Genomic DNA, 27,955 nt, shown 5'->3' on the forward strand with positions numbered 1-27,955 from the left:
TAGCCCACCAGCGTTCTTACGCCAAGGTCAGGCCTACACGCTGACCTCACAAACAACCGATCTGCTTTACCACTGTCTTCAAACGCCTCCCCACTTGCCCTGCGAGGGGCTGGACCGAGTCCTAGCGAGAGTGACCACTGCGCTGGGGGCACTCACTGACTAGTCGCCCTCGGCAAGCCCGCAGCCTTCCTGTGCCCAGTTTCCTTGAAGAGCCACCCAGGAAGCAGCCAGCACACTTAGGATGACACCAGCGATCTCAGCACAGCCGCTGCCACGGGGCAGGTTCCCCGGGTCTGATGGACCCGCCACCGTCCTCACTCCCTTATGGGCTGGGGGAGGGTCAATAGAACGTTCAGGGGCCCACACTAATTCAGGGTCACTGCAGGGGGCCGCTGGGCTGCAGGGGGTTTGAGTCCAGTCTGCTGGGAGGTGCATCCCGCTCCCAGTGGGCCCAGACGTGGCCTGGGGACCTTAACCCAGAGGCTAATGAAGACGAGTCGCCTCCTCTGTGGGCAAACAGGAGAGCGGACCAGGAAGGGGCCTCTGCCCGGCAACAGCCCCCTTTTCCCGGGTCCCTGAGGTCAACCTGGAGGCCCCGCCCTGCTGTGGAAAATGCCCCAGGTTAGAAACACGGAGAGCAGCCAGCTGGCAGGTCTGCCTCGTGTGTGCTTCATCTGGAGAAAGAAATCTCCACGTACTTTACTCTGTGCCCTGCTGGCGGCACCCAGCCCTGAGCTGAGCCGGGGAGTATGGGGTCAAGGGGGCAGAGGGTGAAGGGCTCCACTAGGTCTGTCTCTAGGGCGGGGCCAGAGCCTGGGGTCTTACCTGTGATCCTGGCACTTACTTTATGGGAGCGACCGGGTTCCCCTGCCGGGCTCTCCTCTGCTCGGGCGTCATGTAATCCCATTTGAACACCAGGTTCCAGTCGAAACCTGCCAGCCACAGAGGAGAAACAGCGTGCTGACAAGAACCGGCGGTTTGCTCCTTGACCCATGCCCCTCACAGCTTGAAAATACGGGATATTTTGATAAAACTCACTGAACACTAAACAATGCAGAAAACACACAAAGACGCGGTAGGGAGAGAGCAGCTGGGAGGGTGCAGAGAAATCTGTTCCCAAAAAGCTTACCCAGAAGGGGACATGTGGGCCAGGCTTTTCTAAAATTAAAATGCCTAAGAATAAATGTGAAATAAGAGAAGTGGTCTGCGTGAGGACACCCGGCACATCCAGGGCTGTAAGGAGGTGAGAACAGTGGGGTAAAAAAGTTTGCCACCTGCCTCCAACACCGCCCTAGGGCAGGGGACAGATGCCGGTTCCCTGGGCCTGCAAATGTGTCTCTTCAATGTCTCTCTTTAAAAAAGAAAATCACTTATTTTCTCATTACAGTTGACACACAATATTGTACCAGTCTCACATGTATAACATAGTGATGATGGTGTCCTCAATCTCTCTCCATTGTAACAACCCCATTCGAGGCTAAAATGACCTGGGCGAGGCGGGAGAGGGAAAACTTTTAGAGGGAAAGGAGCCAAAAGTAGCAGCAAAGTGGGCGGGAAGCTTCAATTTCTGCTCAATCTGGCACCTGCTCTGACTCACTTTTAGAATCCACAGGCTGCGCAGGACGGTGGGCCTGGGCCTGGCACCTGGGCATGGGTTCTGGAATCTGCAGGACCCTGGCCCCCAGCTGCCAGCTCTCCCCACACTCAGAAGGGACCGCACCCCGAGCCACTTGGCACGAGCACCCCCACCTGCGGCTGCTCTACAGATGCAGCAGGAGAGCAGGTCCAGGCAACACCGGCTCGTTGCACTGAGTTTCCGAGGGTCTGACAGCCACACCTAATACTCCAGGACCACCCATCAGTCAGCTCGGGCCTCTCAGGCTCTCTGCCGTCAGGCCTACGGTCAGCAGGGTATGTGCAATGCCCGAGTTCGCATTTCTCGTCTGCACACTCTGGATGCAGGGTGTGGCTGCCCCGACAGCCCTGGTGCCTGTGGCCCGAGCAGGGCTGGGTCGGAGGCGGGGCTCTGGCCGCTTGGGCCGGCTCAGCAGGCTTTATGGCTCAACCAGAGGCATGGAACCAAAAGGGTCCCCAGCTGTCACTGCAGAGCCAGGAGCAGGGACAGTAAGTAAAGCAGGAAAGGAAACTGATCCAGGCCCCAGGCTGGCCTCCTGAGGAGTCCGCTCTCCCCCTGGCAGACAGCCCACCTCAAACACACCAACATCAACCAGAAACAATGAACGTCCTGGCTGTGTCATGAACAGAAAATGCAAAGGCCTCCACCGGCAGGTTCTGTAATTTTTGTATGTTCATTATAATCTTATTAATTTGGCCCACAGAGACAAGCTATATTAGATTTTAAGAATCTCCTAAACATGTCATCCTTGGTTTTTTTCTTCTCTAAAGGGATTTTGTAAAATGCTTAGAGTGAATCTGGCCCCCATCCTTCGGATCCAGCAGGAGGCCTGCACCCCACTCCAGAGCATCTCGTGGTCCCTCACCTGCTCTGACATAGCAGGGCCGTGGGAGAAAGAGCCCCGCAAATCTCAGCTCCGGCAAATGCTTGGACGGCAAGACACTGTGGACAGTAAGGCGTCTGGATAGCGAGGGATCTTGTCCAGACCTTCTCACCAGTTGCTAAGAGTCTCTCCTGAATTTTGTTTCTCAGCCTAAGTACAGTCCTCCCAGGACGAATGACCTCTTGCTGACGCCCTGACAAGGGAGCTGCTCAGCCACATCCCTGGCCTCACACTGGCCGCTCTCGGCCCTTCACTCCCCTTGTGGCAGCACCACCATCCCCACTTCTCAGACGGGGTGCTGAGAGCACCGGTGAGTGCCCCGCCCACAGCGACACGGCCTGAGAGCGGCAGGCAAAGGCCCCAGTGTCACTAGCTGGTCCCAGCATCCTGTTTTCTGAGGATGCGTCCAATCTTACAGTTCTACTGTTTTCTTTTCTGATGTTAGACTGTCCGTGTGTCTGCCTGGAATATCCCACCTTCTAATGAGCTCAAAGTGCGAGGAGGTGGGAAAAGAAGCCCTTGTTTTACATAAAGAAATTGGGATGCTGGGCAGCTGGACAAGAACTCCCGGGTTGTGGGTGTAAAGGATAAATAGTGAATATATTACACGAACAGGCAAGGCTGACAGCTCTTTCAGCTGCTCGGAGCAGCCCTTGCTGACCTCCGGGCTCGCAGCCGAGTTCTGATCGGCGAGGCTGCCAACCAGCTGGGTTCCAGAGCACAGAGCGCTCACTCCTGGGCTGTGGAAGAGTCCTGTGGGGCACAGGTCACCCCCGCACACATACGATCGATCCAGGGACGCAGGGACAACTGCTAGGAGCCAGATGTAACAGGGCCAGGTCCTCAGAGGGGCTGGTGTGATCCCTGAATCACTCAGCATCACAGGACCAGAGGTTCTCCAGTGTGGTCCAGGAGCCATGGGGGAGGGGGGGTCCACAGACCCTTTCAGGGGGCCTGTGACGTCAAAACTTTTATATTCCTACGGAGACCTTATGTGTCTCTTTCAAGTTCATTCTTTCAAAAGTTCAAGATGGAATTTTCTGGAGGCTGCGGGACATGTGATGTCAGCGTTCCAATGGACAACAGGACTTGTACTGACAGGACACTGTGTGGTCACTCAGACACAGGTAATGAGAAGTGAAGCAGGACCTGGGTGGTCCAGGTGGGGAGGAGGGGCCATAACCAACCACAGTCAGCTGGGTACAATCAGCAGGGCTTGGTGACTAGTGAGCAGGAGTCAGGGGTGACCAGGTGATGGGTTTGCCACCAGTCACTCAGGCTGTCAGAGGAGCTGGCACGAGGGAGGAGGCAAAGATGGGTCCAGCCCCTTCGGCTCCTCAAAGCTAAGCTCCTGGCCCGGCACATACGGCCTGTCAGCTCTGGAGTCTCCTTACCCCAGATGCCTGGCGGGGAGGCTGGATCTTCTCTGATGGAAATGACCCCAGAACTGTACTGAGCCACATGTCGTAACGGCTCAGAGAGACACGAGACGAGCAGGAAACACGGGAGCTCTTGGAAGAAGCACGGCTACTTCTCCCTTTTATGGGACTGTACTTGCTGAGCACAGACGCCCGGAAGACAGGCACACGGTGCTAAAGCCGCTGTCCCCCGTCACTGTGACACTGAGGTAGCCGTGCTCAGACGCAGGAAGAGCAAGGCAGGGGGATAGCAGCACCTACCGCCTTTTAAGTCAGCAGACGCCCCCACGTACTGGAAGTTGTCCATGTTGATGACATCGATGATGGGCGACACAACCCGAGTCCTATCCTGGAAAACAAAGAGAGACAAGAGTAGGTGTCAAAGCAAACCAAGAACCCAGCCGCAAAAGAAGGCACTAGGCAGTTACTGCGACACCCAGCTGCCCTGTGCCCACGGAGACCCAGCCCTCCCAGCCCGGCCTGCTCTTGGCCGTCACAGACAGGTGCCATTCTGCCCGAGGGACAGGAGGAGCCAGGGTGCAGATGAGATGCACGGGACAATCCAGGCACCTGTTCACTCGGCTGAAGGCCCAGAGGACACCAGGGTCCTTTTCTGTTTTCCCAAATGTCAAACCTTCAACCACGGGGTTGCTTTCATTCTGAAGAATCTAAGCTCAGCTGCACTCAAACGTCGGTAATTTGCGAGCTGCAGGAAACCTCAGGAATGGACTCGGGGCTGAGAGGCCCACACAGCAAAGTGAGAAATATACTTTCATGAGCACACTTAGTGGTGTGAGGTGTGGGAAACATCAATATCATCACAGCACGAGGAGAAACAAACTGATTAGAGGATTCTAGATTCTACGTCTGTCTTATAAACAAATCCATCTCCTCCCAACACTGAGCCATCTCCTGCCACTGTCCTGGTAGGAGACTCCGTGAACATAAGGCCTTTTAACTTTCCTGCCCTCTTTACACTCGGACAGCTGGTGCTGGCGAGAGACGCTGCCCCACGCCGACGGTTAACAAAGGGTAAGTGCTTTCCTGAGCCGTTTAAAGAACCCCGTGTGGCCAGCAGACAGACTTCGAAAAACAAATCAGAAACAGGACCGGCAGAGCTAAGAACATAATACATCAGAGAAACACACTGAGAGGGAATTATGAGGCTCCCACGCCACCCAAGTGCCGACCGGCCACCCTGCGCCCGTCCTTGCCGCCCCCTTGTCAGGTGAGCTCTGCCCTGTTGACGGGCTCCACAGCCAACACCTGTCCCCGAGGCTCCCTTTCCCTCCCCAGCCTCGAGGAGAACCTCGGCTCCAGCTGGGCCTCACCTCGGCCACCCTCTCCAGCAGCGGCTCCAGCCAGTGCTCGTTGCACTCGCAGTGGCTGTCCAGGAAGGTCAGGACCTTGGCCTGGGCCGCATCGGCCCCCCGGACCCGCGAGCGCATCAGGCCTGCAGAAGAGAGTAGACACGCACGTCAGGGGGAGGCGCTGGGCAAAAGGCGAGGACACCCACCCCGCACCCGCATCCCCACCTCCCTCCCGCCGGCAGCTACCCGCAGGCTCCTCTGGCAGGATCAATACTACACCGTGTTTAGAGAGAGAGAGTCCTGCCGGGGCTTTGTACAGTTAATTGGATGCCTGAGAAGACAACGTTCTCAGAAACACTGCCTTCCGAGAAAGGCCTTCGCATTACTGAAGTCTCCTTTACCCGGCAGCTGAAACGTGGAACTTTCAAAACTGTTTCCCTTGACAGAGCAACAGTCTCCTAATTAACTGGGCTAAAGGTGTCACCCAGACACTCTGAGTGCTAATGGCACTGATTCTAACGGCGGTAACAGTGTTGCAAGTACCTTTGTTCTCTAAGCCTCAACCCAAGCCAAATACCATAAACGACAAAGCCCAGTTTTTTAGCTTTAACACAAAATCAGTTACACTATTAGTCAAATTACAGTTTATATATTTGTGATCTGTTAATAATATTCATGTTTTAATCACAGACTGTCTCATCATAAATGGCATATTTATCTGTAGGATGTGGCCATAAATGGCTTGACTACCATTACGTATGTTGGGCTGTACATATGAAGGTGATACGACCAGTCACAACCAGTGAGGACCAGTGCTTTACATTCCTTTATCCACAGTAGCCTAATGGGTTTTCAAGGGTATTTACAGAGCTGTATGCTAGAGCTGGGCAAAAAGACAAAAGATTTCTCTTTCCGGAATTGCAAAGTAGCACGGAAGCTACTCTGGGCAAACCCTCACTCAGAAAACAATGATAAACTCTGAGCAAAACAGAAAAAGCAACTATTGGAATGAGCTGGAGAGCAGTCAGCAGCAGGCAGAAATGAGGGGATTGGACCCTTAAAAGAAGAAAAATCACACAGAGTGAAATCCACATTTATTGGTGTTTCCCTGAGGTTACTCTCCAGTCCACTGAGGTGTAAGGATAGCGCTCAGGGTGTCTAGAGTGGCTAGGCACTGACGGAGCAGATTCTGAGAAGTAAGCCCCAAATCTGATGGTAACTTCCCTTTAAATCCTTGGCTGACTCCTGAACAGGCAGGCACAGGGGAGACCCCAAGAAGTCTATGAAAAGAAGTAATTAGAAGGCAGAGAGAACTGAGATTTCAGCTGGTATCCGCCACAGGGACAAAGTTTGGAACCTCAGTCCCACCAAGTTTAAAGGGTTTCGTAAACACCTTAGTTTTACATAAACTCCAGAAGGAACACATCTAGGACTACAGTCCAAGTCACAGGAATGAGAGATTCACAAGTTCAGGGTCATCGTCCAGTAATTTAACTGCCAAATATAACAGAGATCAACACTCTTCAAAGAAAGGTAACAGAATCCGGTGTCTCTACAACATATAAAAAAGTTACAAGGCATGAGTGAAAATAGGAAAATGGGATCCATATCCAGGAAAAAAAAGTCAACAGAAACTTGCCTTGAGATGAAAAAGTTTAAAGCAGCTGTTAATAATAACTATGTCCAAGAACTCAAGGAAATGATGGCTCTAATGAGTGAACGGATGGAAAATATCAGCAGAGAAATGAAAGCTGTAAGAATCAAATGAATATTCCAGAACTGAAAACTGCTATTATCCGGAATGCAAAATTCACTGACTGGGTTTCATAGCAGTGAACCTGAACATGGGTCAACAGAGACTGAGCTATCTGGTGAACAGACAGAAAGGGGTGAGGCGAGATCTACGGGACAGTATCAAGTAATACAACATCTGTGCAACTGGAGTCCAAGAATGAGGCAGAAAAAAATACATGAAGAAATAAAAGGTTAATAATTTCTCCAAAGTTGGAAGAAAACCATCAACTTACATATTCAATGGGATCAGCAAACCTGAGGCAGGGTAAATACAAAGAAAAATAAATCTAAGCACATCATAATCAAACTGCTGAAAACAAAGATAAAGAGACACTGGAAAGCAGCCAGAGGAAACAATCCGTAACATACAAGGGGATAATTCAGATGACAACTACATCCGAAACAGAAACAGAGGCCTGAAGACACTGGAAGGATGTTTTTCCACCCCCAAGGAAGGACATTTTTAAAGTGGTGAAGGAAAAACCAATAGTTAGTTCAAAATTCTATTCAAGGAAATTACTGTTCAATAATGGACAAAGAAAGACTGTTCAGATAAACAAACACTGAGAGATTCTGTTGCCTACAAGAATAAGAAAATTCTAAAGAAAGTTCTCTGGGTTGAAGGGAAATGACACTAGATGGAAACTCCCATCTGTGCAAAGAAATAAAGACTCAGAGAATGACAAATATAAGGATAAATATAACAGTCCATAGTCTCTTGATTTCTGTAAAGGGTAGCTGGTTATTTAAAGCAAACACCTTAACCCTCCATTGTGAGGTTTAAAATATATGCAGAAGAGAGAAACACACGGTAACAGTACGCGGAGCAGGGGAGAGGAGTGGGATTAAATGCGGCAAGGCCTCACGCTCGCGTGAAGAGGCACGGCACTGGCCCGTGAGGAGACCGTCACGATTTACAGATGCAGGCCGTACTCCTCAAAGCGAGCGCTAATGGGAACGAACGCTGAGGGCATTATGCTACGTGAAGTCAGAGAAAGAAAAATACCGTGTATCTCACATGTGGAATCTGAAAACTCTGAATTCAGAGAAACAGAATAGGTGGGTGCTTGTCACAGGCCAGGGGTGGGTTGTAGGTGAAATGAGTGAAGGGGGTGAAAAGGTACAAACTTCCAGTTATAAGATAAATAAGTCCTGGGATGTAATGTACAGCACGCTGACTATGCTTAAAGATCCTGTATTATATACGTGAAAGATGCTGAGACAGTAGATCTAAAAAGTTCTCATCATAAGAAAAAAACAGCTGTAACTGTGAGGTGATACATGTTAACTGTGGGGATGGTGCACAACATATACACAGATCAAATCATTATGTTATACACCTCAACTGGATACAATGTTACAAGTCAGTCATGTCTCAGTGAAACTGGAAGAAATAAATTAGTGCAAAGGCAGGCAGGACGGCAGGAACAGAGGAAAAAAGGCAATGAGACAGAGAACTTGGATTATGAATAAAGTTTAGCCCTACTGCTGTCATTAAATAGCTAAATGACCTTGAGAAAGCCACTCAGCCTCTTCAGGCTTTAACATTTCCCTCTGCAGAATGAGGATTGGGTTTTTCAACTCTCAGAACACCTCAGAATCATCTGAGTAGCTTTTCAAAATGCAGATGCCCAGGCCCCACCCCTAGAAATCCAGACCTTTTTATTTATTTGTGGGTAGGGTCAAGGCATGGTCATTTTTTAAGTTCTCCAGGGAATGTTATAAGACTGAGAGCTGCCGGCAAAGTAAAACCCCAGCTCCCATGACATCTTATGCAGCTGGCTTTCTTTGTCTTCTAGTAGCACCACTATAAGCCCCTGTGTAGCTGTTTAAATATATGGTACCTACACACACACACACACACACGCACACATGTTGTGTGTACATTTTCTCACCCGACCATCACATACTTCATTGGCTCCACACAGACCCACCATAATCTGGCGTCACACAACTTCCTAACCTTACCCGTCGCCAAAACAATGCATCTATGTGGGTTCCTACCCAAATGAACTGCCTCACATATAGCAAATAGAAAGTTTATATTTAGAATTTTTTTTTTTAAATTTGTAAGTGGTTTAAAGGCACTAATAAGGCCAGCAAGTGATCTATCGGTTATAAAATGCCAACATGAAAAACATCTTTCTGTCCGCCTGCTCTTTCTACGTTCCCTGTGCCAGCACATACTTTGGGTTGAAATTCAAAAAGTCATTATGTAGCTTGCTTAGGGCCAAAAGCAAATACAAAGCATAAGATTTTGGTTTGATCTCAAGATTTTGGTTGATTCTGAGCTTGGGAAGACAGATGTGATTCCAGCAAACAGGGCTCGCTTAGGGGCAAGGCTGATTCCACTGTTTATGCATCTGGAACATCTGGATGGATGATCTTATAGTTGGTTAAAATGCGGTGCTGATGACGCGGCTCTCGTGGGCTCGGTCCCTTTATTGGCTGATTAGATTCTTGCTAAGAAAAACTGCCTTCCTGGACTCCAGCTGGACTGCACAGGGAGCCAAACAGGACACCTTGATAAATAATACAACCACTACTCCGGGACCGACACTCGGCCGCAAACAGCAAGATTGGCCCACGTTTCACGGCTCTGCAGTGTCTCTCTGCAGAGAGATCGCTCAGGACTCAGGAGGAGCCACCAGCTCTCCAACAGCACCGATGCAATGGACGCTAATTACAGTGTGATTTCAGCTTCCTTTCCAGGTGCTTCGAAGTCACACTTTCCCGCTTTGGAGTCACTCATAACTGCCAATGAAGTGGACTCCAGGAGCTCGCCTCCAGCAAGCACAAGGCTGGCCGCAGGGTTTGAGGCTGGCGTTTGCAAGATCCAACAAGCATGTAACTGCGGCGCTCGCCCCCTTTTCTGCGACGGCTCGCCCCCGTCGTCAGGCTGTCAAACTTGACTCTCAGTTATTTTATCAGATGCCTGGAGCATGGAGTCATTAAATTTCCCATTGCTAAACCTTTTGTTTTTCTTCTAAACTCCACTAGTACTCAAGGGACTAATAAAACTTCCTAGGTTGTGAAGGAAGGAGAGAGGCCAATTCTCTAAATACATAAATAAAAATGTCATTTGAACTCCTGCCCTAGTATACAAACAATTTCAATTAGTTAAGCTTTGAGTGTCTTTCCTACGTTGGCAGGGAGAGGCTCCCGAGAGGCCCCGGGAGCAGCAGACAGACAGAGAGCTACACAGTTAATTGTTCCCTTCGCTGAAACATTTAAGTTATTACGGGGCTCAGGAAAAGTCAGAATGCTATGGTCTGGTGCTGAATTAAGAAGAGTCTTACCTTCTCGCCGATCGTTCCTGAGAACACGCACCTTCTCAATTTTCCCCAGGAGAGACCCGTCCTCGGCTAGGAAAGAAGAGAAGCGGAGCGTCTGAACCTCACGCTCACCGAGGGCTCTGCATTCAGTGGAGGTTCTCGGCCACCCGCGGGCGTCCCAGAGGCCCGGACCCCGCCTTTCGCAAACCGGGCCTGAGCAGCCTCTCCAAGCAAGGCTGGCGCCCGGGGCAGGGCCCGCGCAGGGGGGACACCGCCCAGGTACTTACGGTCATTGCTGTAGTCGTCCACCAAGATGATCTCCTTTATGAGGTGGGGCGGGCTTTTCTTGAGCACACTAGGAAAAGACAGAGGGATAAAGGTTGAAGGCCTTTCAGGGGTGTCACCTGGGGTGGGGAATTCTCCCATCTTCACTCAGATCCTTGGCCGGAGGAGCCATTGGCCCCTCCCTGTCCTGCACACTCAGGTGACCTGCCTGCACCCCCGGACAGCCCCGCCTGGCTGTGCTGGGGATACAGCCCAGGTGCAGTGTCCCTGCGAAGCAACGTCCCCGGGACCTGCAGCAGGTGGGCAATGGGGGGCACCTCTGGGCCTCACCTGACCACCGTCCTCAGCAAGGCCGACCTGGCTTCATTGTGAAATGTGATCACCACGCTGGTGGCTGGCAGATCCACGCGCCACTGCTTCCGCTGACACCTGAGGGAGAGAAAGTTCGTCCTCTGAACGGGGGGACCCAGACCCGCCACGGCCAGGCCCCTGGAGAGCAGGGGCGATGGACCTGCCAGGAGGGACGTTCAGGGTGAACCGGGCGTCTGCAGAAGGCGCCGGTCTATTCTGAGACAAAGTGACAGCGAGACATGAGCAAACAGAAAAACACAACCAAATTACATTTAAAAAGATGATTCAGTAACACACTGAGAACATCTTTCTAACGTGTTGAAGAGAAGGGTGGTTTGAAACAGCGAGATCCCGTTTACTGTCACGTGCAGAGGAGCTCGTCCCACGTCCTACTGGCTACTCTCCGGCCTGGAACTGACCGTGTGGTTCCCTCCTTTCTGCTCTGCCTACAGCAAGCAAGAGGGTCACCTCTGCTTCTTCTCAAAGTGTCTCTGGAACCTGGCACCGCCCCCTGACCGCCTGCCCTCACCCTGGACAGCAGGGACGCACGCCCCTCACCCGTCAGTCCAGCTCCAAACACCGCAGGGGACGGATGTGCAGGCTGGTGCGGGAGGGGGACCTGTCAGCCGCGGGGAAGCCCCAACTGCCTCGGAAGACAGCCATTTGGGGACCAGGCCGCACGTCGGGGCTGATCACAGCAAGGCACTTCCCAAGCCTGGTCTCTATGGACGCGAATGCGCAAGGGCGGGGAGTGGCTGTCTGGAAAAGGCCTGTGACCCCTCCAGGCTGGAGACGCTGACGTATTAAGTCACACTAACCATGCAGCTGCAATACACACAGGAAGCCCATTTTGTGATTCTGACCTAGCTGCTTTTGAACTGCACTGGTTTTCTCGCTCTTTTTCAAAATTTGCCTTTGTTGTCCCCCACTAGAGTCAGAAACGGCCAGCGAAGCAGGACCAGGCTCAGCAGGACCCACGAGGGAGCCTTCAAGGCGGGCGCAGGGACCTGGAGAGCGTGCCCGCAGAGAGGTGATGTTCCAGGGGATCCAAGAGCACTGCCCCCGGGCGGGACAGGGCAACTGCGGGCTCACAGCCCGGAAGGACAGCCGGGAGCCATCCAGTGTGGCCTGAGGGCACTGAGTGACCAACTGGGATGCTACTGGTCCAGCTCAGCACAGAGGCTGGGAGCACAGCTAAAGCATCGCTGGCCCCTGGGAAACCGTTCCCAGCGTCATTTTAACACCTGAGGTGGACAGTGAAAAAGTCCTGCTGGGTAGGGACCTGTCTCAGCCCCCCCCCCCCCCCCCCCCCCCCGCCAGCATTTGTGACCTGCAAGCCTCCCGCAGCTCGAGCAGTTGGACACACTGCCGCTGGCGCCAGGGACAGCTCCCATGGGGCCACCGCATTTACAGAAACCGGTCCTGCTCCAGGCAGTTTACCACGCACAGCTGGGAAGGGCGTGCGCCCCGAGAGGAAGGTGCTCCCCTTCAATGGGAAACCAGGCAAGGACTGCGGTGTGCTGGAACCTCTGAGCGTGCAAGCAGGGAGGCCCGAAGCGGAGCCTCAGGCAGCTGGGGACAACGGCCAGCGAGTCCGCACGACAAGCTTAAAGGAAAACCGCCAGTGGATGCCAGTTTTCCCTCCCGACGGCAGAAAAACACTTCTGAGAAGCAAATTTTGAAAATGAGCGAGAAAATCAGTGCAATTAAAAAGCAATCAGGTCAGAATCCCAGGAAGGGCTTCTTTTGTTTATTACAGCTATCTGGATAGCTTGATTTTAATTAATCACGAGGAAACGGCATAATATACCAGATCGCTGCTGTTGGGGGGAAATGCATTCTGCAGTTAATCTCAACCTCCTTGGCGCTCCCCGCGGCTAAGTTTTCAAGGACCCGCAGGCGGATAGGCCAGTCTCGCCCCCTCCCCCTCTTTCAAGAATTAGCTGATTGTTAGACGAAGGAAGAATCTACAAGGTTCAACCGAAAACAAATTACCAAAGAATGTCACCCCCTAGCACTGGTCTGTGATGCTAATGAAATAAAGCTTCCAGTCAGGAGCCGCTGTCCCGGCAGTTAGGTTCCTCTCCGCACAGCGGGCGCACAGTGGGGCGCTGGGCCCAGCAGATGCCTGACGGTTTATTGCACCCCGGGGACAATTAAAAGAGGGAGGAGGAAGCCTTTTTTATGCCCAAATCATAGTCAACGTAACCGACCCGAGGGCGTCCCATTCTCTCACATTCCTCATCTCTGGGGGAAGCCTGGTCTTCCGTCTTCTGTGAGCATTTGGAAGCCGAGAGGGGCTCTGGAAGCAGCTCTCAGGACACTCAGGGTGTCTACGCTCACATCATTTTATTAGAATTCCTCTACACACTGGTTAGGCACCAAGTTTTGCTAGGTATTGGCGATCAGGAAATTTAAGAGGTATCCGATTTTTAAGTAAAAACCTCGGAATACGTTACAGCCCACGAGGCAAGAGTGAGTGTGCGTATGTATGTATATGAGTTCAGACCCCAAGTCCTCACAGTGAGCCAAGGAAACAGGGAGGGACTGAAGGATTTCTTTAAAAGAAACAATAAACCTTGCGTGTAAAGAGCCACATCCCTGCCAAGCAAGTCTCGACTGCTCCAGGGCGGTCGAGATGCCCAATGTAAAAACTCCCGGGGGGCTGGCTGCCAGGGACTCTCATGCTGAAGCTTTCTTTGGGAACTGAGCAGAAAGTGTGGCTGATCTGAAGTCAGCCGAGGAAGAGCCTGCAGGCGGTTTGTTGTCCCTCTGGGCACAGCAAAGTGTAAGGAGGCCGATGCTGAGGACAGAGGACCGGCTGCAGGGTCAAGTTCACTCCCCAGTAAATACTGCTCAATCTCCCCAAAACGCCCATCTCACTCAGATTTTGTAAGGAAAATACTAAGCAACTTATTAGTAATTAAGGTTTCTATTATGGAAGAGAATGGGAAATATACACATTTTTAAAGACTGAAAAAGAAAAGTTAAAGTCAGTGTTGAGCCTGGACGGTCATGTTCTGGCTGCCCAGCAGGCGGAGGGAACCCAGGCCTCTGACGCCAGCAGGGGGGCTCCCAGCAGAGTCCCTCGAGAGGGATGTGAGGGCAACATTACCCTGGGAATTCAACACCCAACCCACGTTCTGATTATGACTTGGAGTCTGACACAGGAGGAAATGTGATGGCAATGGGGACCCTGAAGGCCAGCGTCCCCAGAAACCATTTCTTGCTGCCTGTGCACAAAACAAACAGGCGGAATAAAAAAAAAAGTCTGGGTTTGCAAAAACAAGGGCCAAGTCTTGGACCATGATAAATCCATGATAAATTCACATGTACCAAGTCTCCCATGGCCCCTGGGAAGAGAGATAAGCTCACCACCACGGACCTCATTGTGTGTACATGTGTGAGGAATATTTCACACATAAAAAATCTAGGAACATTATACAGGCACCCATGCACCCTCCACGCAGCCTTAGCAAATCTTAATATTCTGCAACATTGGCATTTGATTCTGTTATTTAAAATGACATAAAACATGACAGGCAAAAGTTACAGTCCCGCCCATGTCCCTTTCCACCTCAATCCCTGTCCTCACCAGGGTAACCCACCCCCCCCAATTAGGTGCTCATTACTCCTGCGGATGCTTTTAGTACGCCACCTGTGTACATATTCATAAATAACGTACACTACTGTTCTTCAGATATTCAAAATTCACATGGATGACACTATCTTGGGATGGATCAGGGTTGATACACACAGCGCGACTTCATTCATTCATTCACCGCCACTGGGTACGACTTTCCACTGCAGAACACAGCACATTGACTCCCTTTTCTGTCATCTGTCTCGCTCTTTCAGGGATAACGCAGTGTGGGCACTGTCTTTTTACACACGTGAGAGTGTTTCTCTGCGTTTACGGACCCACAGGTGAAGCTGTTAGCTGCAGACCATGTATTTCTTCAACTTTACCTGCCGCAGCCCAGCTGCCCCCACGATGGCTGCCCCAATGTCACTCCCACCCACCCACCCACGAGGACGTGTGTTCACACTGCTCCATAGCATCACCTCCTGACAGCGTCAGATTTTTTAATTTTGCCGATCGGACTGGTTTGAAATAGCCTTTTATTATTCTAATTGTCATTTCCCTGATTTCTGGAGAGGCTGCGCATCTTTCCATACTCTTATGAGCTGACTGAACTGTTTCTCCTATTAACTGGCTGCTCATATACTCAGTCCACTCTCTAATTTGATGATGGGAATTTATATCATATTCTGGATACTCTCCTTTGTTAGCTATACGCACTGCAGAAATCAGCTCCAAGTCTGTGGCAGGCCCTATCAAATTTGTTCATGATGTCTTCTGTCAAACACACCTTTAATTTTGATTTTCCAAACTGTGGCCTTGGGGACGCTTCTCTAACCTAAGGTCACTAGTATATTCTTGCAGATTTTCTTCCACACGTTTGAACTTTTATAAATGCTTTTAACATTTAGGTGATCCATCTACTTATATCTGTTCTTTCTTTATTTTAATCACGTTTTTTCTTTATTTTTGTCACTCAATATCCCTAGATTTCTATAAAGACGAAGCTTTATATAATCCTCCCTTGTTTCTTGTTTTCCTCGCTCACTAACTCTCTTCTTTTCTTCCATTATTTCCTCCCTTGTGCTCTGGATGCTTACTCACCCTGTGGTTCCTTTCCACCTGCTTGAGTCACAGCTCGGGCCTGGGCTTGGCCCATGGAACAAACCAGTGGCCTTAAATCCTATCCCCTCTAGAGACAGAGGAACAAGGGTGGCTCTGTCCTACACCCCAAGAAGGGTGGGGCAAAATGCAGACAAGTGCCCCGAGGTGTAAGGATTGGCTCCCAACTCTGAGGGTGACATGGCATTTCCTCCATCCTGTGCCAAGGTACACACCGAGGGCTGGGCCAGGAGACAGAGTGGGAAAGGGAGCCCTGGGGCCACTCTGACCTCAGTCTCCCCAGCATCCCAGCACCTGAAAGTGTGCCTGTCTCCATGGGCACCTGTGGGCCAGGTGAGACAAATCGAGAGAGCCTGTGTGGGGGTCAAGCTCAGGTGGCAGAGCCAGGAAGTTTCAAAAACCTTAATCAACATAAATAGATTCTGTTGATTCCCAGCTCCTTTGTAGCCTGCTTGTGTACAGAGGTGCATGTGTATAGGGGTATGTGTTGACACTCAGGGATGCTGGGATGAAGGCTCTGAACAGCAGGTGACCCAAACGAGGCCCTGGCTGCACTAACACCCGTCTGTCCCCTGGCCCTCACCCACTGAGAGGCTCCCACGGTTTCCACTCCAAAGGGGAAGGGTGGGTCTATGAGTGATTCAGTCCTGGCAGCCTGAACCAGCTGTCTCCACAGGAGCTAAAGTTTCCCATATAAGTTTTGCCCCCTGGCACCTGCCAGGCTGAAGCCACACTGCTCACCTGGGACTCCAGGGTACTCTGGGGACAGGAAGGCTGCCCTGGCATGGACTCCTGATTACCAAGACACTGGGTCAGTCGGTGAGCATCAGACAAGTGAGCTCCCCTCCAGGAGCCTGTTAAAATCAGATCCCAGGCCCTGCCCACCTAAGTAGGTTGGGCGATGCCTGGGAATCTGAATTTGAGGTACCCCCACCCCAAGGAGAGGCTGATGCAGGTGGTTCTTAGGCCTCATTTTAGGAAACTCTTACAGAAGGCTGAGCGACATCATCAGTGACAACGGTTCCCTACGATGGAGCTGGTATTAGGCTCACCCTGAGGAGCTTTGGAATTACACGTGGAATCAGAATATGAACCACACATAGCACAGAGGTTAAGGATTCTGCCTCCCTAAAAGACTTGGGTTTCCTATCCCGTCTCCCACAACCTGAGCCCCAGCATTCAGCACACACGAAGGACCAGTGAAAAAATGTGACCCACCCCCAAATGTCCAGGCTTTCGAACAAGACCTCGCCCACAACTGGAGTCTGGACTCACAATAAGGGGGGGGATACCCGAAACAGGCTGGCCCTGTACCCTCAGAGCATAAAGAACACTTAGAGCCCCAACTGGGGTGGGGGTGGCTCTCAGTCCCACGCACTTCCGCTCTGACCCACCCCAAACCAGGTGAGCAGCCTCACAGGGCCATCTCGTGGTGCACTTTGCTGTGGGGTGTCTGGGAAGGCTGGAAAGACCACAGGGTAGAATAGGAGGTGCAACTGGAACAGGAAAAAAAAAAAAAAAGCTAAATAGCTGCTGTATAATTTTCATGTAATTAAAACACACAGTTAATAATCCTCCAAACAGTGATAATGGCAATAATATTCCACCTAATCAACTAATTTCTGATCAGCCCTAATAGCTCCAGAGCTTATTCTGCAGAGGTCTTTTAAAATGGAAGCGAACCAAATCCTAAGCTATTTAAAAACCTCGGCAGGACCCATCTGAAATTAAGCTTCTTAAGAACGCGCTGGCAGGAGACCTGAATAAGCCCCATTAATCAGCAAAGGTCTGTCTCCCTCAGAAAGGATTCGTCTAAAGCGGTGGCTGCATCCTGCAGGCTCTGCATCCCCTACTGCACGTGAAGCCAAAGCCTGTGCTAAACCAAACCACCCACCCTCCTGGGACCAGAAGCCGGAGCCTCTCCTATTTACTGCATCCCCTCTGAAGTCCCTAATCCCTGAGAAAGCCAAGAGTTCCCAAGGGGGAAGCACACGCCCAGGGCAAGCGGGCAACCTGGGATACTCTCCGTTTGCCCAGCGCTCCCCATGTCAGCACCGGCCACGGAAAAGCTGCCGCGAATCTGGGAGTGTCCTTCCCCTGAGGGGGGATGCAAGGTTTCCATGGCCGCCTCGGCAAGCACGGTTAGATGGCATAAAACTGTTCCTGCAGTCAAGGCGCGTGCCCTGCCCTTTACTGCCTCCAGTTTCAGACGCTAAATTTTAACCAACAACCAGGAGTCAAGAGCTACTGGAAGTCAAGACAGTAACAGCCAGCGTAGATGAAGCCACCTGAGCTTGGCCATCTCCTCCTGCTGCCCACGTGGGGAGTTGGTGCAGAAGGAAAGAGCACTTTATTATTTTATTATTATTTTCCAATCCTCATATGAGGTTATTTTTTTTTCATTGCTTTTTCAGCAAGAGTGGAAGGGAGGGAGAGGGGCGGAGGGAGAGAGAAAGAGAGAGAAACATCGATGTGAGAGAGACACTGATTGGTTGCCTCCCGCACAAGCCCTGACTGGGGCTGGGGATAGAGCCTGCAATCGAGGTACGTGCCCTTGGCTGGAACTGAACCCGGGACCCTTCAGTCTGTGGGCTGACGCTCTAACCACTGAGCAACCCGGCCAGGGCAGGAAACGGCACTTGAAACCCTCAGTCATCAGATGCCCGGAGAAGCTGCCGTCTTGGATGGAAGCGCCTGTCAGACAACAGGAACCCTGTGCTCCATTTCTGCCCCTGGCCTGTCCACCTAACAGGAGCCACCAACAGCCCTGCTCACCACACGCTCTGCCTCCCGGTGCCACCGTCTCCCTCCCTGACACACAAACTCTGGTTTCCAAGTTGTCCAGGATTCCATTTCTATTTCCACTGCTCTGTGAAGAGATGTGCTTTTCTCTGCTGCCGACTGTCTCGAAGAGATTAATCCTTAAGAGCGCTACTCTTTTTTCAGTCCCCCCCCCCCAACTCAGGCCCAGTGATGGAATCTGTGTGGCCACTAAGCAAGGGCTCTGACCCTGACAAGCTGCAGGAGAAAGCGGATGTGCTGTGCGCTAAGGACAGCGCTCTAGGGGACCACCCACTCAGAGATACAGTTGCCTTTAGGGGACCACCCGCTCAGAGATACAGTTGCCTTTAGGGGACCACCCGCTCAGAGATACAGTTACCTTTAGGGGACCACCCGCTCAGAGATACAGTTGCCACTAGGGGACCTCCCGCTCAGAGATACAGTTGCCACTAGGGGACCTCCCGCTCAGAGATACAGTTGCCATTAGGGGACCTCCCGCTCAGAGATACAGTTGCCACTAGGGGACCTCCTGCTCAGAGATACAGTTGCCATTAGGGGACCACCCGCTCAGAGATACAGTTGCTTCCTCTATGTTTCTGCCTGTTACAAAGCTCAACTTTCCACTTAACGACACTGTTACTAGTCAAAGGTTGCATTGGACCCACTTCCACACCAGGATAAAAGGCAAACAGATGGTCTCGTCACTGACAAGTATAAGAAGGCAAACTTGAGGTAGAAGAGTCACTAGTCTAAACCCTCCCTCGGCCCCAGCCTATCAGTGCTCCAAACGCAGAACAGAGCCAACCTGAATCAAAATGACACTCACACACACACACAAGAAAGAAAGAGAAAAAAAAAAAAGAAAGAAAAAATAGGAGGCAAAAATATACCAAGAATCAGCAAAATAAAGTAGGAGATTAACATTATACAAAGTAAATGTACGGCAAGAAAGGAAAACATTAGCTGCAACCCTAAAGGGTAATTTTATGTCAATAAAGGTATAATCCATAATGAATATGTAATTTCTGTTTACCAAATCACAGTATTCAAACATATCAAGCAGATACTCTTAGAAATAAGCAGAAACTCATAAAACTGAAGCAGAAGCTTCAGATTCTTCTGTTAGGTGGACGTTAATCAGGATCAGGAGGTTTTGAATGCAATTAATCAGGCTGGTGTAACATGCAAATTGTGAACTTTGAAACAATTATAGACACTACTGGCCTTTCCAAAAACCCCATCAAGTATTTATACAAATGAGATGTCGCCTCTGGGGTCAGATAGCAGCTATTTAGACTCTGCCAGGGCCTAGTCATGCAACCTCAAGGAGTCTCGGTTTCTTTTATCTATAAAACCATAGGAGCAACAGTCAGAGAACCTACCTTGTAGGGCTGCTGTGGGAACTGCATGAGTCATGCACTTGAAGTGCTCAGTGTAGCGCCTGCAACAAAACCCCTATTATAGGGGCCACTGCTGCTGTCACCAACAGCGCGCCCCAAATAAAACCCTGCGTATATTCCGAGGAAAATCAAGCTGTACTGTCTGCCTACATTGCAATCAAGTGAAAGGAAAAAAAAGACTTAGGTTTAAATGAATAAAAATAGAAAAAAAATCAATTTCCTACAATCTCGAAACTTTCTCCTGAATGAACTTGGTATTAAAAAGGAAACCAAAAGCAGAATTCCAGATGAATGAGTAATTTTGGTAACTTAAAAATAGGTTTAAAAATAACAATCACAGCACTGCACTTAGAAGCAAACATTAAATTCTGATGGGGGGTGGGAAGAACAGAGGGAAGAAAATTTGAAAACATCAGTTGACATGAATACGCTAGAAAAAAGATAAACATTCTGATTCATATATAATTGGCCGGGTGGCTCAGCTGGTTGGAGCGCCGCTCCATACACCCAAAGGTTGTGGGTTTGATTCTCGGTCAGGGCATATACCTAGGTTGCGGGTTCAATGCCCAATCGGGGGTGCATGGGAGGCAATGGGTCGATGTTTCTCTCTCCCCCCGCTTCCCCTCTCTAAACATATCCTTGGGTGAGGATTGAAAAAAACACCAAAACATCAGAGAGACAAACCACTGGCATTTCTAAATAAGAAAAAAGAGACTTAAGTGCATATACATACAACCCTATACCAATAAATTTGAAAATTAAGTGAAATTTATGAACCTCTGGGAAGATATAAAATATCAAACATGATTCACGTAAAACACAGAAAAACTTACACATCAGTATCTATGGAAGAATTTTAAAAAGTCATCAAAGGATTACTTGACTAAGACAAAAAACAGCTCTAGCTTTAGATGACTTTTACAGGTGAATTTCAAGAAACGATTTCTTTGTAAATAAATTTTTCTTAAGCATCTTTTTTTAAAGACATTTGTTCTAAATTCATTTTACAAAGTTAATATAAATATGAAGCCAAAGCCAGATGAAGGAAGGAGGGAGGGAGGGAACCTTAATTCAAAACCCAAAATAAAATAGTAGTCAAATTCAGCAATATATTCAATAAATTCTGGTCGAGTCTCAGGATCTAATAATACACTGACATTTAAAACAGCATTTCCTTTCAAACGAGTGGGCAAAGAGGTTATTCAAAAATACCCCTACACTGTCAGCATTAAACAAGAAACAATCTGCACTTCCACCACCAGAGAACAAGCTAAATAAAGATAAGATGAAACCTATAAAGCAATTAAAGATGAAAAAACGATGTAAAATGTTTCCTACGGATTACCAAGTGAGAAAAGCAGACTGCCAAACAGAGATACAGTTCGTATTGTTTGTATGAAATTACACGCATCTAAGCATAAGAGGAAGAGACCCACCAAGAAGGTGACACTCCTAAGAATGCCAATGCCTATCCCTGCCTAGCGAGACTTTTAGATAAAGTTAAGCTCCTTTTCACTACTCTCTGGTATGACTTCCTCCCCCCTCCCCTTGGTAGACAGCAAACATGTATCCATTTTTTATTAGCTTCTGCCCAAAGAAAAAGAAACAGTTTAAGAAACTGGGTGTGGTCTTTGGGGAGGGTCTGATACAAGATGCATAAGCTGATACAAACTGTTGTAAATTTAAGGTATACAGCATAATGACTTTACTTACTTTGTGAAATATTACCACAGTACATTTAGTTAAAATCCATCTTCTCATATAAATTAAAAAAAAAAAAAAAGAGTGGTTTTTCCCTTGTGGTGAGAAGCTTTGGGTGCCTAACCACCTGTTTGATACAGGACCCTCCACCGAGACCTCTGCAGCACTCCCTGGCCTACAGCCCTGTTTTATTTCTCTCCACTGCACTGAACATTGCCTTATCTCATATAATTTATTCACTTATTGGATTGTCCTCTACCATTACCCCCTCAGTGCAAGTTCTAGGAAGGCAGAGATTTCTTAGTTCTGTTCATCGCTGTGTCCCAGGAACCAGGCAATGCCTTTCACGTGGGAAGCCCCCGGATGCTCACTGAATGCATGCATGAGTGTAAAACCAAGGGAAAGCAACACTGAACACTATGAGACGTCAGGTCCAAGTGCACGATTCCCACTGAAACATTTCCTTCTTTTATTAGACCTGTATTTCCAAAGACATGGATTTTCTCTCATTGTCAGATGGAAGAAATCGTGGTTGACTCAGTATAGTTAAGACGGGTGTTTCTGTACTTTTAATTGTACAGACTGAAATGGGATCTGGGTGCTCACAGGTCCCATCCCAGCAGCTGACACGTGGTCCACGGTGCACAGGAAAGAGCAGCGAGCGGCAGGTGTCTGGTGTGAGAACACAGGCACCGTAAACAGAAAATGCTGCTTCTTTCAGGTTCACCGGAAACGTGACAAGTAATCTCAAGCTACATTGTTTCAGAAAAAGTAAAATACACAGCCTCAATGACCGAGAGAGTTGAAACACATTTTATACTGTCATCATGATTTCCTAAAATATACAAAACCCTTCCATTAAAAGAGGATTTTTTGTAATGGTTACGTGGTTCCACACTGGCTAAGCAGCAATGGGTTAAGCAGACGGCTGAACCAGGATGGGTTGGTCAGACCGAAAGCTTTGCTTGTCTTATTTACCAAGCACCACTCCGACGACCCATTTCTCTTGCTCTCATTTCTTTCTGACATAGGTGGGGTCACTGTTTCAACGTTATTTCCTCAACTGCTTTTGGTCATCCATGACCCCCCCCCCAACACCATACTGCGGCAGGGAGATGGGCCTACCCCTCAAAGTAACAGGGGCATCCACACGGGGGCTGAGGTCTGCCCTCAAAGCCACACACACGCCAAGGGCTGAGCTTACAAGGATCTTCAAAGCTGATTCACATTCACACAGCTGCCAGTCACACGCAATAACAGTCATGGCATAATATCCTGTATTTGTGCCGCTGGCCACAGTTTACAAAGTCCCGTCATAGACAGCTGAGCCCAGCATCAACGTGTGAGACGGGCTGGGCAGGAACTATCACTGTCTGCAGATAAGAAACGCAGGGTGCAGAGAAATTATTTCTACCTTAGTCTGGGAGTAAGCGGAGGAGCCGTTCAGAGGCTGTCCCTCCCGACCTCAAGTCCGCTGGTATCTCTAATGGCTTTCACTTGGGACAGACACCACTGCGCAGAGCAGAATTTATGAACCGCGAACTTCGTGCTGAGTGTGGATTCCAAATAAAGCACTCGGGCTTTTTCCTGCTTTCAGACAGTCAAGTCCCTTGTTGTAGACCACCCTACCCACTGAGAGCAACTAGAAATTCTGGATAAAACACACCACAAAGGCCTATTTGAAGGAACTGGAGAGTTAAGAAGGCAGGCAGGTGGTGCAGGGCCAGGTTCAAGAGAGAAGGGAAGGCCCTGAAAGTAAGGCCAACGTTCTCTGATCCCCTTCTGCCAGCGTGTGAGGCAGAAAGGCTGCAGGAGCCACCGGGGGTGATGCTGCACAGGTGGGAAGCCAGGCTGAGCTTCTGCAGGTGTCAGGGGTCTGGGGAGGCCAGACTGGAGTCCGGGCTTGCGAGGAAGAGGGGCTCGAACACACGCCCCAGACTTCCAGGGAGAATCCCAAAAGACCACTTCCTAGGAGCCAGAGAGAGTGGGAAACTCGCCAGCTCCCTGCAAAAGACCGAAACCCAGCTTTACACCAGCTCAATTCCAGACTGATCGAGGTGATCTGCCCTGTTTTAACTGCCTCCCAGAGGGCAAAGCGAAATCCTCTTTGGAGGGTGAAGACATCTGCTGGAGTCTTTAAAAAGCTCTGAATTTGTTCATACATAGTGAAATATAATAACTGAAGTTAGGAATTCAATAGCTGGATTTAAAAGCAGAAGAGATATTCAAGGCAGAGGAACGGATTGGGGGACAGAAAGAAGGCCAACAGAATTGCATCCAGATTGTAGCACAGAGAATAAAAAATAAATTAAAAATATGGAAGAGAGCACAAGAGGGACAAGGGGAATTGTGGAAACACCTAACGAAGATCTAAGTAGGGACTCAAAGGGAAAGGGGAGAGAAAACGGGGTACAAACAAAACTGACAAAAACCTGAAGCTGCAGATTTAGAAACTCCTGCAAACTCCAAACAGGCTCAATAAAGAAAATCCAGGTGTGTTGTAGGAAAGTTGCTGAAAACCAAAGAGAAAGAGAAATATGTTTCAGGAAGCCAGAGGAAAAAGTCAACATGCCTTCACGAGGCAACAATAAGACTCCGCTGATATTTCACAGGAAACAATAGAAGCAGGAGACAATTGAATGACAATGGAGAAGGGCCATGTCACTGTCAACCTGCAACTCCACACTCAGTGAAGGGTGAAATAAAGGCATTTTCAGATCCCAAAAAAAAGGGGACAGAATTCACTGCCAGGAACTTAGCACTAAGAGAAATACTAAGAGCATTCTCAGGCAGCGAACTGGGAAAGCAATCCCAGGTGGAAGAGTGAAAACATAAGAAATGAGGAAAATGGAAACATAAATATGTGGCCAGATCTAAAAACTATTTACTGCTACATAAAACCATCGATGCCGTCCTATGGATTTACATGTAAACCATATGACAACTCGAGCAGAAAGGGGAGAGGAGAGCAGGGGGAGGGTCTGAGCTCCGTCCAGGAAACAATACAAGTTCTCATTTATATTAGACTCGAGTAAGTCAAGAGTGCACCGAGCTGACAGAGGGGTAACAATCCAGAAGAAGCCCAAGAGGCAAAAAAAGGGGCACAAAACAGCTGGGAGAGCGAGAGGCTAGCATTTAACCCAAATATACCAATTAAAAGACAAAAGGGCAGGTCCACCAGGAACACAGTGGCAACTCCCTGACAGGCCTAAAATACAAAGGACACAGTCCACAGTGGGCCACCCTGGAGCTGGCTAGTTACCCCCTGAGGCTGTGTGGTTGCCCTTGCACCGCAAGCCCCTGGGAGACCAAGACGCTCATGCCCATCACTGTATCCCCAGGAGGGTGGTGGGAGGACAGGACCACAGGACCATAAAGAATCACAGTTACACGACTCACGTAGAACCAAAACCCAGGGTTACCGCCGGGGAAACTGAGCCACACGTGCAGGGGCTTATGCTCTGAAAAGACGTCTGCTGACAATCTTTTCAGTGGAGACCGGGCCCTTTAGAGACACTAACAGGCGACCTGCACCTGCGCTGTGTACGGCGTGCTCTCCCCCAGGCCCCGCGCCTTCTTCATTTTAGACACAGCGGAAGCCTGAAATGATCCAAAACGGGCACGTGTGAAGGCAAAGGGCCAGGGGTCTGCTGCTGAAAACCTGGAGTTGGTTTTATAAACACGAAAAATAAAAACAGGCCAAACAAACACAAACCAAACAAGAACTGATGAAAGAGGCGCGGCTCTGGTCCAAACCTCACACCCAAGGAGGCGAGTCCAGGGGCGAGCTGGCAGGGGCCGTGTGAAAGTGTAGGAGAGCCACCTGCTATGGCAAAGGGCCACCTCCGACGGTCCAAGTCCCGCAGGCCCTGCACCTGCCAGCACCTCCTGCGGCGCGGGCAGAGGCCACCGTGACGGGCACCCGCCCAGAAGTGTCACTGCCCCTGCTGGGCAGTGTCCCAAGGGATCGGAAACAGAGTGCCCTCTTCCAGGACATTTCCTTGGGGACCACGAGGCGGGGGAAAGAGAAAGCAAACCTCACGGGGTCGCGTTTCTCAGGATCCCGCCAGCCCATGGTCGCGGGAATGCAACTCCCCTTAGGGGTCTGGCTGCAAGTGCCAGCGCCCAACTCCTCCCGCTTTTTCATGCCTTCAGGCCTTGTGCCAGACTCAGGCTCGACAACCGGCTGTGTAAGACACTTCTGCAGAGCAGACGGCGAGACAGCCGGGTTTAGGGCACAGAACTCTCAGCCATCTAGCTACCTAGCGCTCCAATTCCCCCACTCAGTGCCCTGTCCGACCTCAGGCCAGTCGCCCAGCTCCTGAGGCTCAGCTCCCCTATCTGCCTGCTAGACACACGATACAACTTCACGGCTGAATAACTGTCACATCCCCTGACTCACGGGGGCATAAGGGCTCTAGTTCAAGGTGGGTCCTTAAGCATCCTAGGGCCCAGTGCCTGCCACCCCTCAGCACACTCCCACTGACAACACAAGAGGGGGGAAAGCCTCCTCTGCTCAGCAAGCAGGGGCCACATCCCAGCCAGTGTGGCTCCGGGGGGAGCTCCTGCACGCGCCCTGAACTCAGCCGCGCCTAGGGACTGGCCAAGAAAGCCATCGCAAGAAAAATCTACTTACTTCGCAGGGGTGCTGCGCAGATTAAATAAAGTCACACCCTAGAAGGCTGAGCGCAGGGCATGACACCGATAAAATGCACAACAGATGCTTTGCTATTGTTAATCTGGAACAGACTTTTAAGGCTCCCTGTTAGGCCACAAATGTCCACGAGGCCACCTAAAGCTACGGCAAGTGGGCCCCTGCTTCGAGAAGCCGAGGTCCCTTGTGGCTGCCTCGGTGTGGCACTGGTCCCCTCCCCTGGGACCCTGAAGGGGGACATACAAAGTTGAAGTCGGGTCTGCAGGGTGCAGAGGCCGAGCATCCACACGTCTGAGCTCCGCTGAGTGGAGACGGACAAGGGAAGGCGGACTGTGCATGTTTATAAGATGTCACTTTCATAAGAAAAATAAGAAGTGAAGACAAAGCCCTGGGCCCCCCAAAATGAGACGCCTCTCAGCACCCACTAACGTGGAGCAGAGACCCCCTTCGGAATGAGCTGAGTTCCTTGTTTCCCTATATTCTGCTGCCCTAAAAATAGGACTCTGAGCCCCATAATAACTGCCTTCACCAAAGCTTCGTTCCAAGGGGCCGAGTTTACGCTGAGAACTTTCCCTTGGCCTCAACAGTGTTTACTCTTCCCGGGTCACAATGAGCAGTTTGGACTGTGTCTTTCCCCACAGCCCTTCATCCTGAGCAGCCACTTTTAAAACAGCTGACATCAGCCCTGACAATCCAGCGAGACTCAACAGCACAGCCCATGACTTAAATGCCTGCCCGCCTGTTGGAAGTTTGTAAAAAAAAATAAAATAAAATAACAGAAAGAAAGAAATAACGGCCCCTCGAGTTCTGGCTGCATTAGAGCCAGACATTGAAAAAAAAACTGGTCAACACAGAGTCCTCCATGATTCTTCTAAACAAAACAAAACAAAACCGTACAACTACAATTTATAAACTGAGCAAAAACGGTATGTTCTTGATTTAAGGCCGCCGGATAAATCCATTAGGTGCGTAATTTGAACAAACTTCTCCGAGAGCGGCTCCCTCGTGGGGATGCTTCAGCAGCCCTGTTCTCAGGAGCAGCATTTCCGTTTCCGACGCAGAATGTTCCAGAGCCCTTCATTTTTAATTTAGCGATGAAAGGAAAGGGTGGCAACGTGGGGAGAAACTTTCTAATAATTTAACGTCTGAAACCTGAATAAAATCTGCTCTTCTACCAAGCGGTTCTCATTTGGAAGAGACTAAATAAATAAATGAAAAGGAATGGTGTTTGGCCGATGGGAGAAAGAAAACAGGATAATGTTTTTCCTCCTAAGGTTTATTTGATTTTTCTTACGTAAACATTTGAAAGTAAACCATCTCAAGCTTTCCTCAGCAGACAGAGGAATATCCCATAAACTTCCCAGCTCCCATTCCATTATTTTACTTCACTTTTCTGTCAAATACACTTTCAGGCAAAAAAACCCTCCAAAACATCCAAACCCACAAAGCCTTCTGAGCTGGATTCTGGATTCTGGATTCAGGAATGGCCTTAGCAGGGAGACAGTCGCCTCCTTGACATGCCCGTCCTCTAGGAGGGCAGTGAGAGCGCTTCTCCCCGGCCTGGGCCCCACATGCAACCCTGAGGGATGGTCAGTGTCGGCTGGACCCCAGGTGTTGGCCTAGGCTTTCAAGTCACAGCTGAAGACCTCCGGGTTGGTGTCACCCAGAGCCACTCCTCAGGCCTCCCTTCCTGTTCTGTCTATGGCCTTGGGGGTGATGGGCGATCTCATGGTGTCATTAAACACCACCTGCATACTGAACG

General features: G+C 49.9%; 1 protein-coding gene across 1 annotated transcript in view; it reads right to left on the reverse strand.

The window, feature by feature from the left end:
• GALNT2 (polypeptide N-acetylgalactosaminyltransferase 2) overlaps positions 1-27,955 on the reverse strand; it is a 147,364-nt gene that overhangs the window by 21,647 nt on the left and 97,762 nt on the right. Inside the window, exons 4-9 of the mRNA XM_087829055.1 lie at positions 10,932-11,030; positions 10,604-10,671; positions 10,341-10,406; positions 5,269-5,390; positions 4,199-4,286; positions 845-932 (exon numbers count right to left, since the gene is read on the reverse strand). Of these exons, the coding sequence (XP_087685181.1) occupies positions 845-932; positions 4,199-4,286; positions 5,269-5,390; positions 10,341-10,406; positions 10,604-10,671; positions 10,932-11,030 (531 nt within the window). The remainder of the gene's footprint in view (positions 1-844; positions 933-4,198; positions 4,287-5,268; positions 5,391-10,340; positions 10,407-10,603; positions 10,672-10,931; positions 11,031-27,955) is intronic.

The sequence above is a fragment of the Miniopterus natalensis genome, chromosome 21 (genome assembly GCF_054644295.1).
Source record: "Miniopterus natalensis isolate mMinNat1 chromosome 21, mMinNat1.hap1, whole genome shotgun sequence".
Lineage (NCBI taxonomy): Eukaryota > Metazoa > Chordata > Mammalia > Chiroptera > Miniopteridae > Miniopterus > Miniopterus natalensis.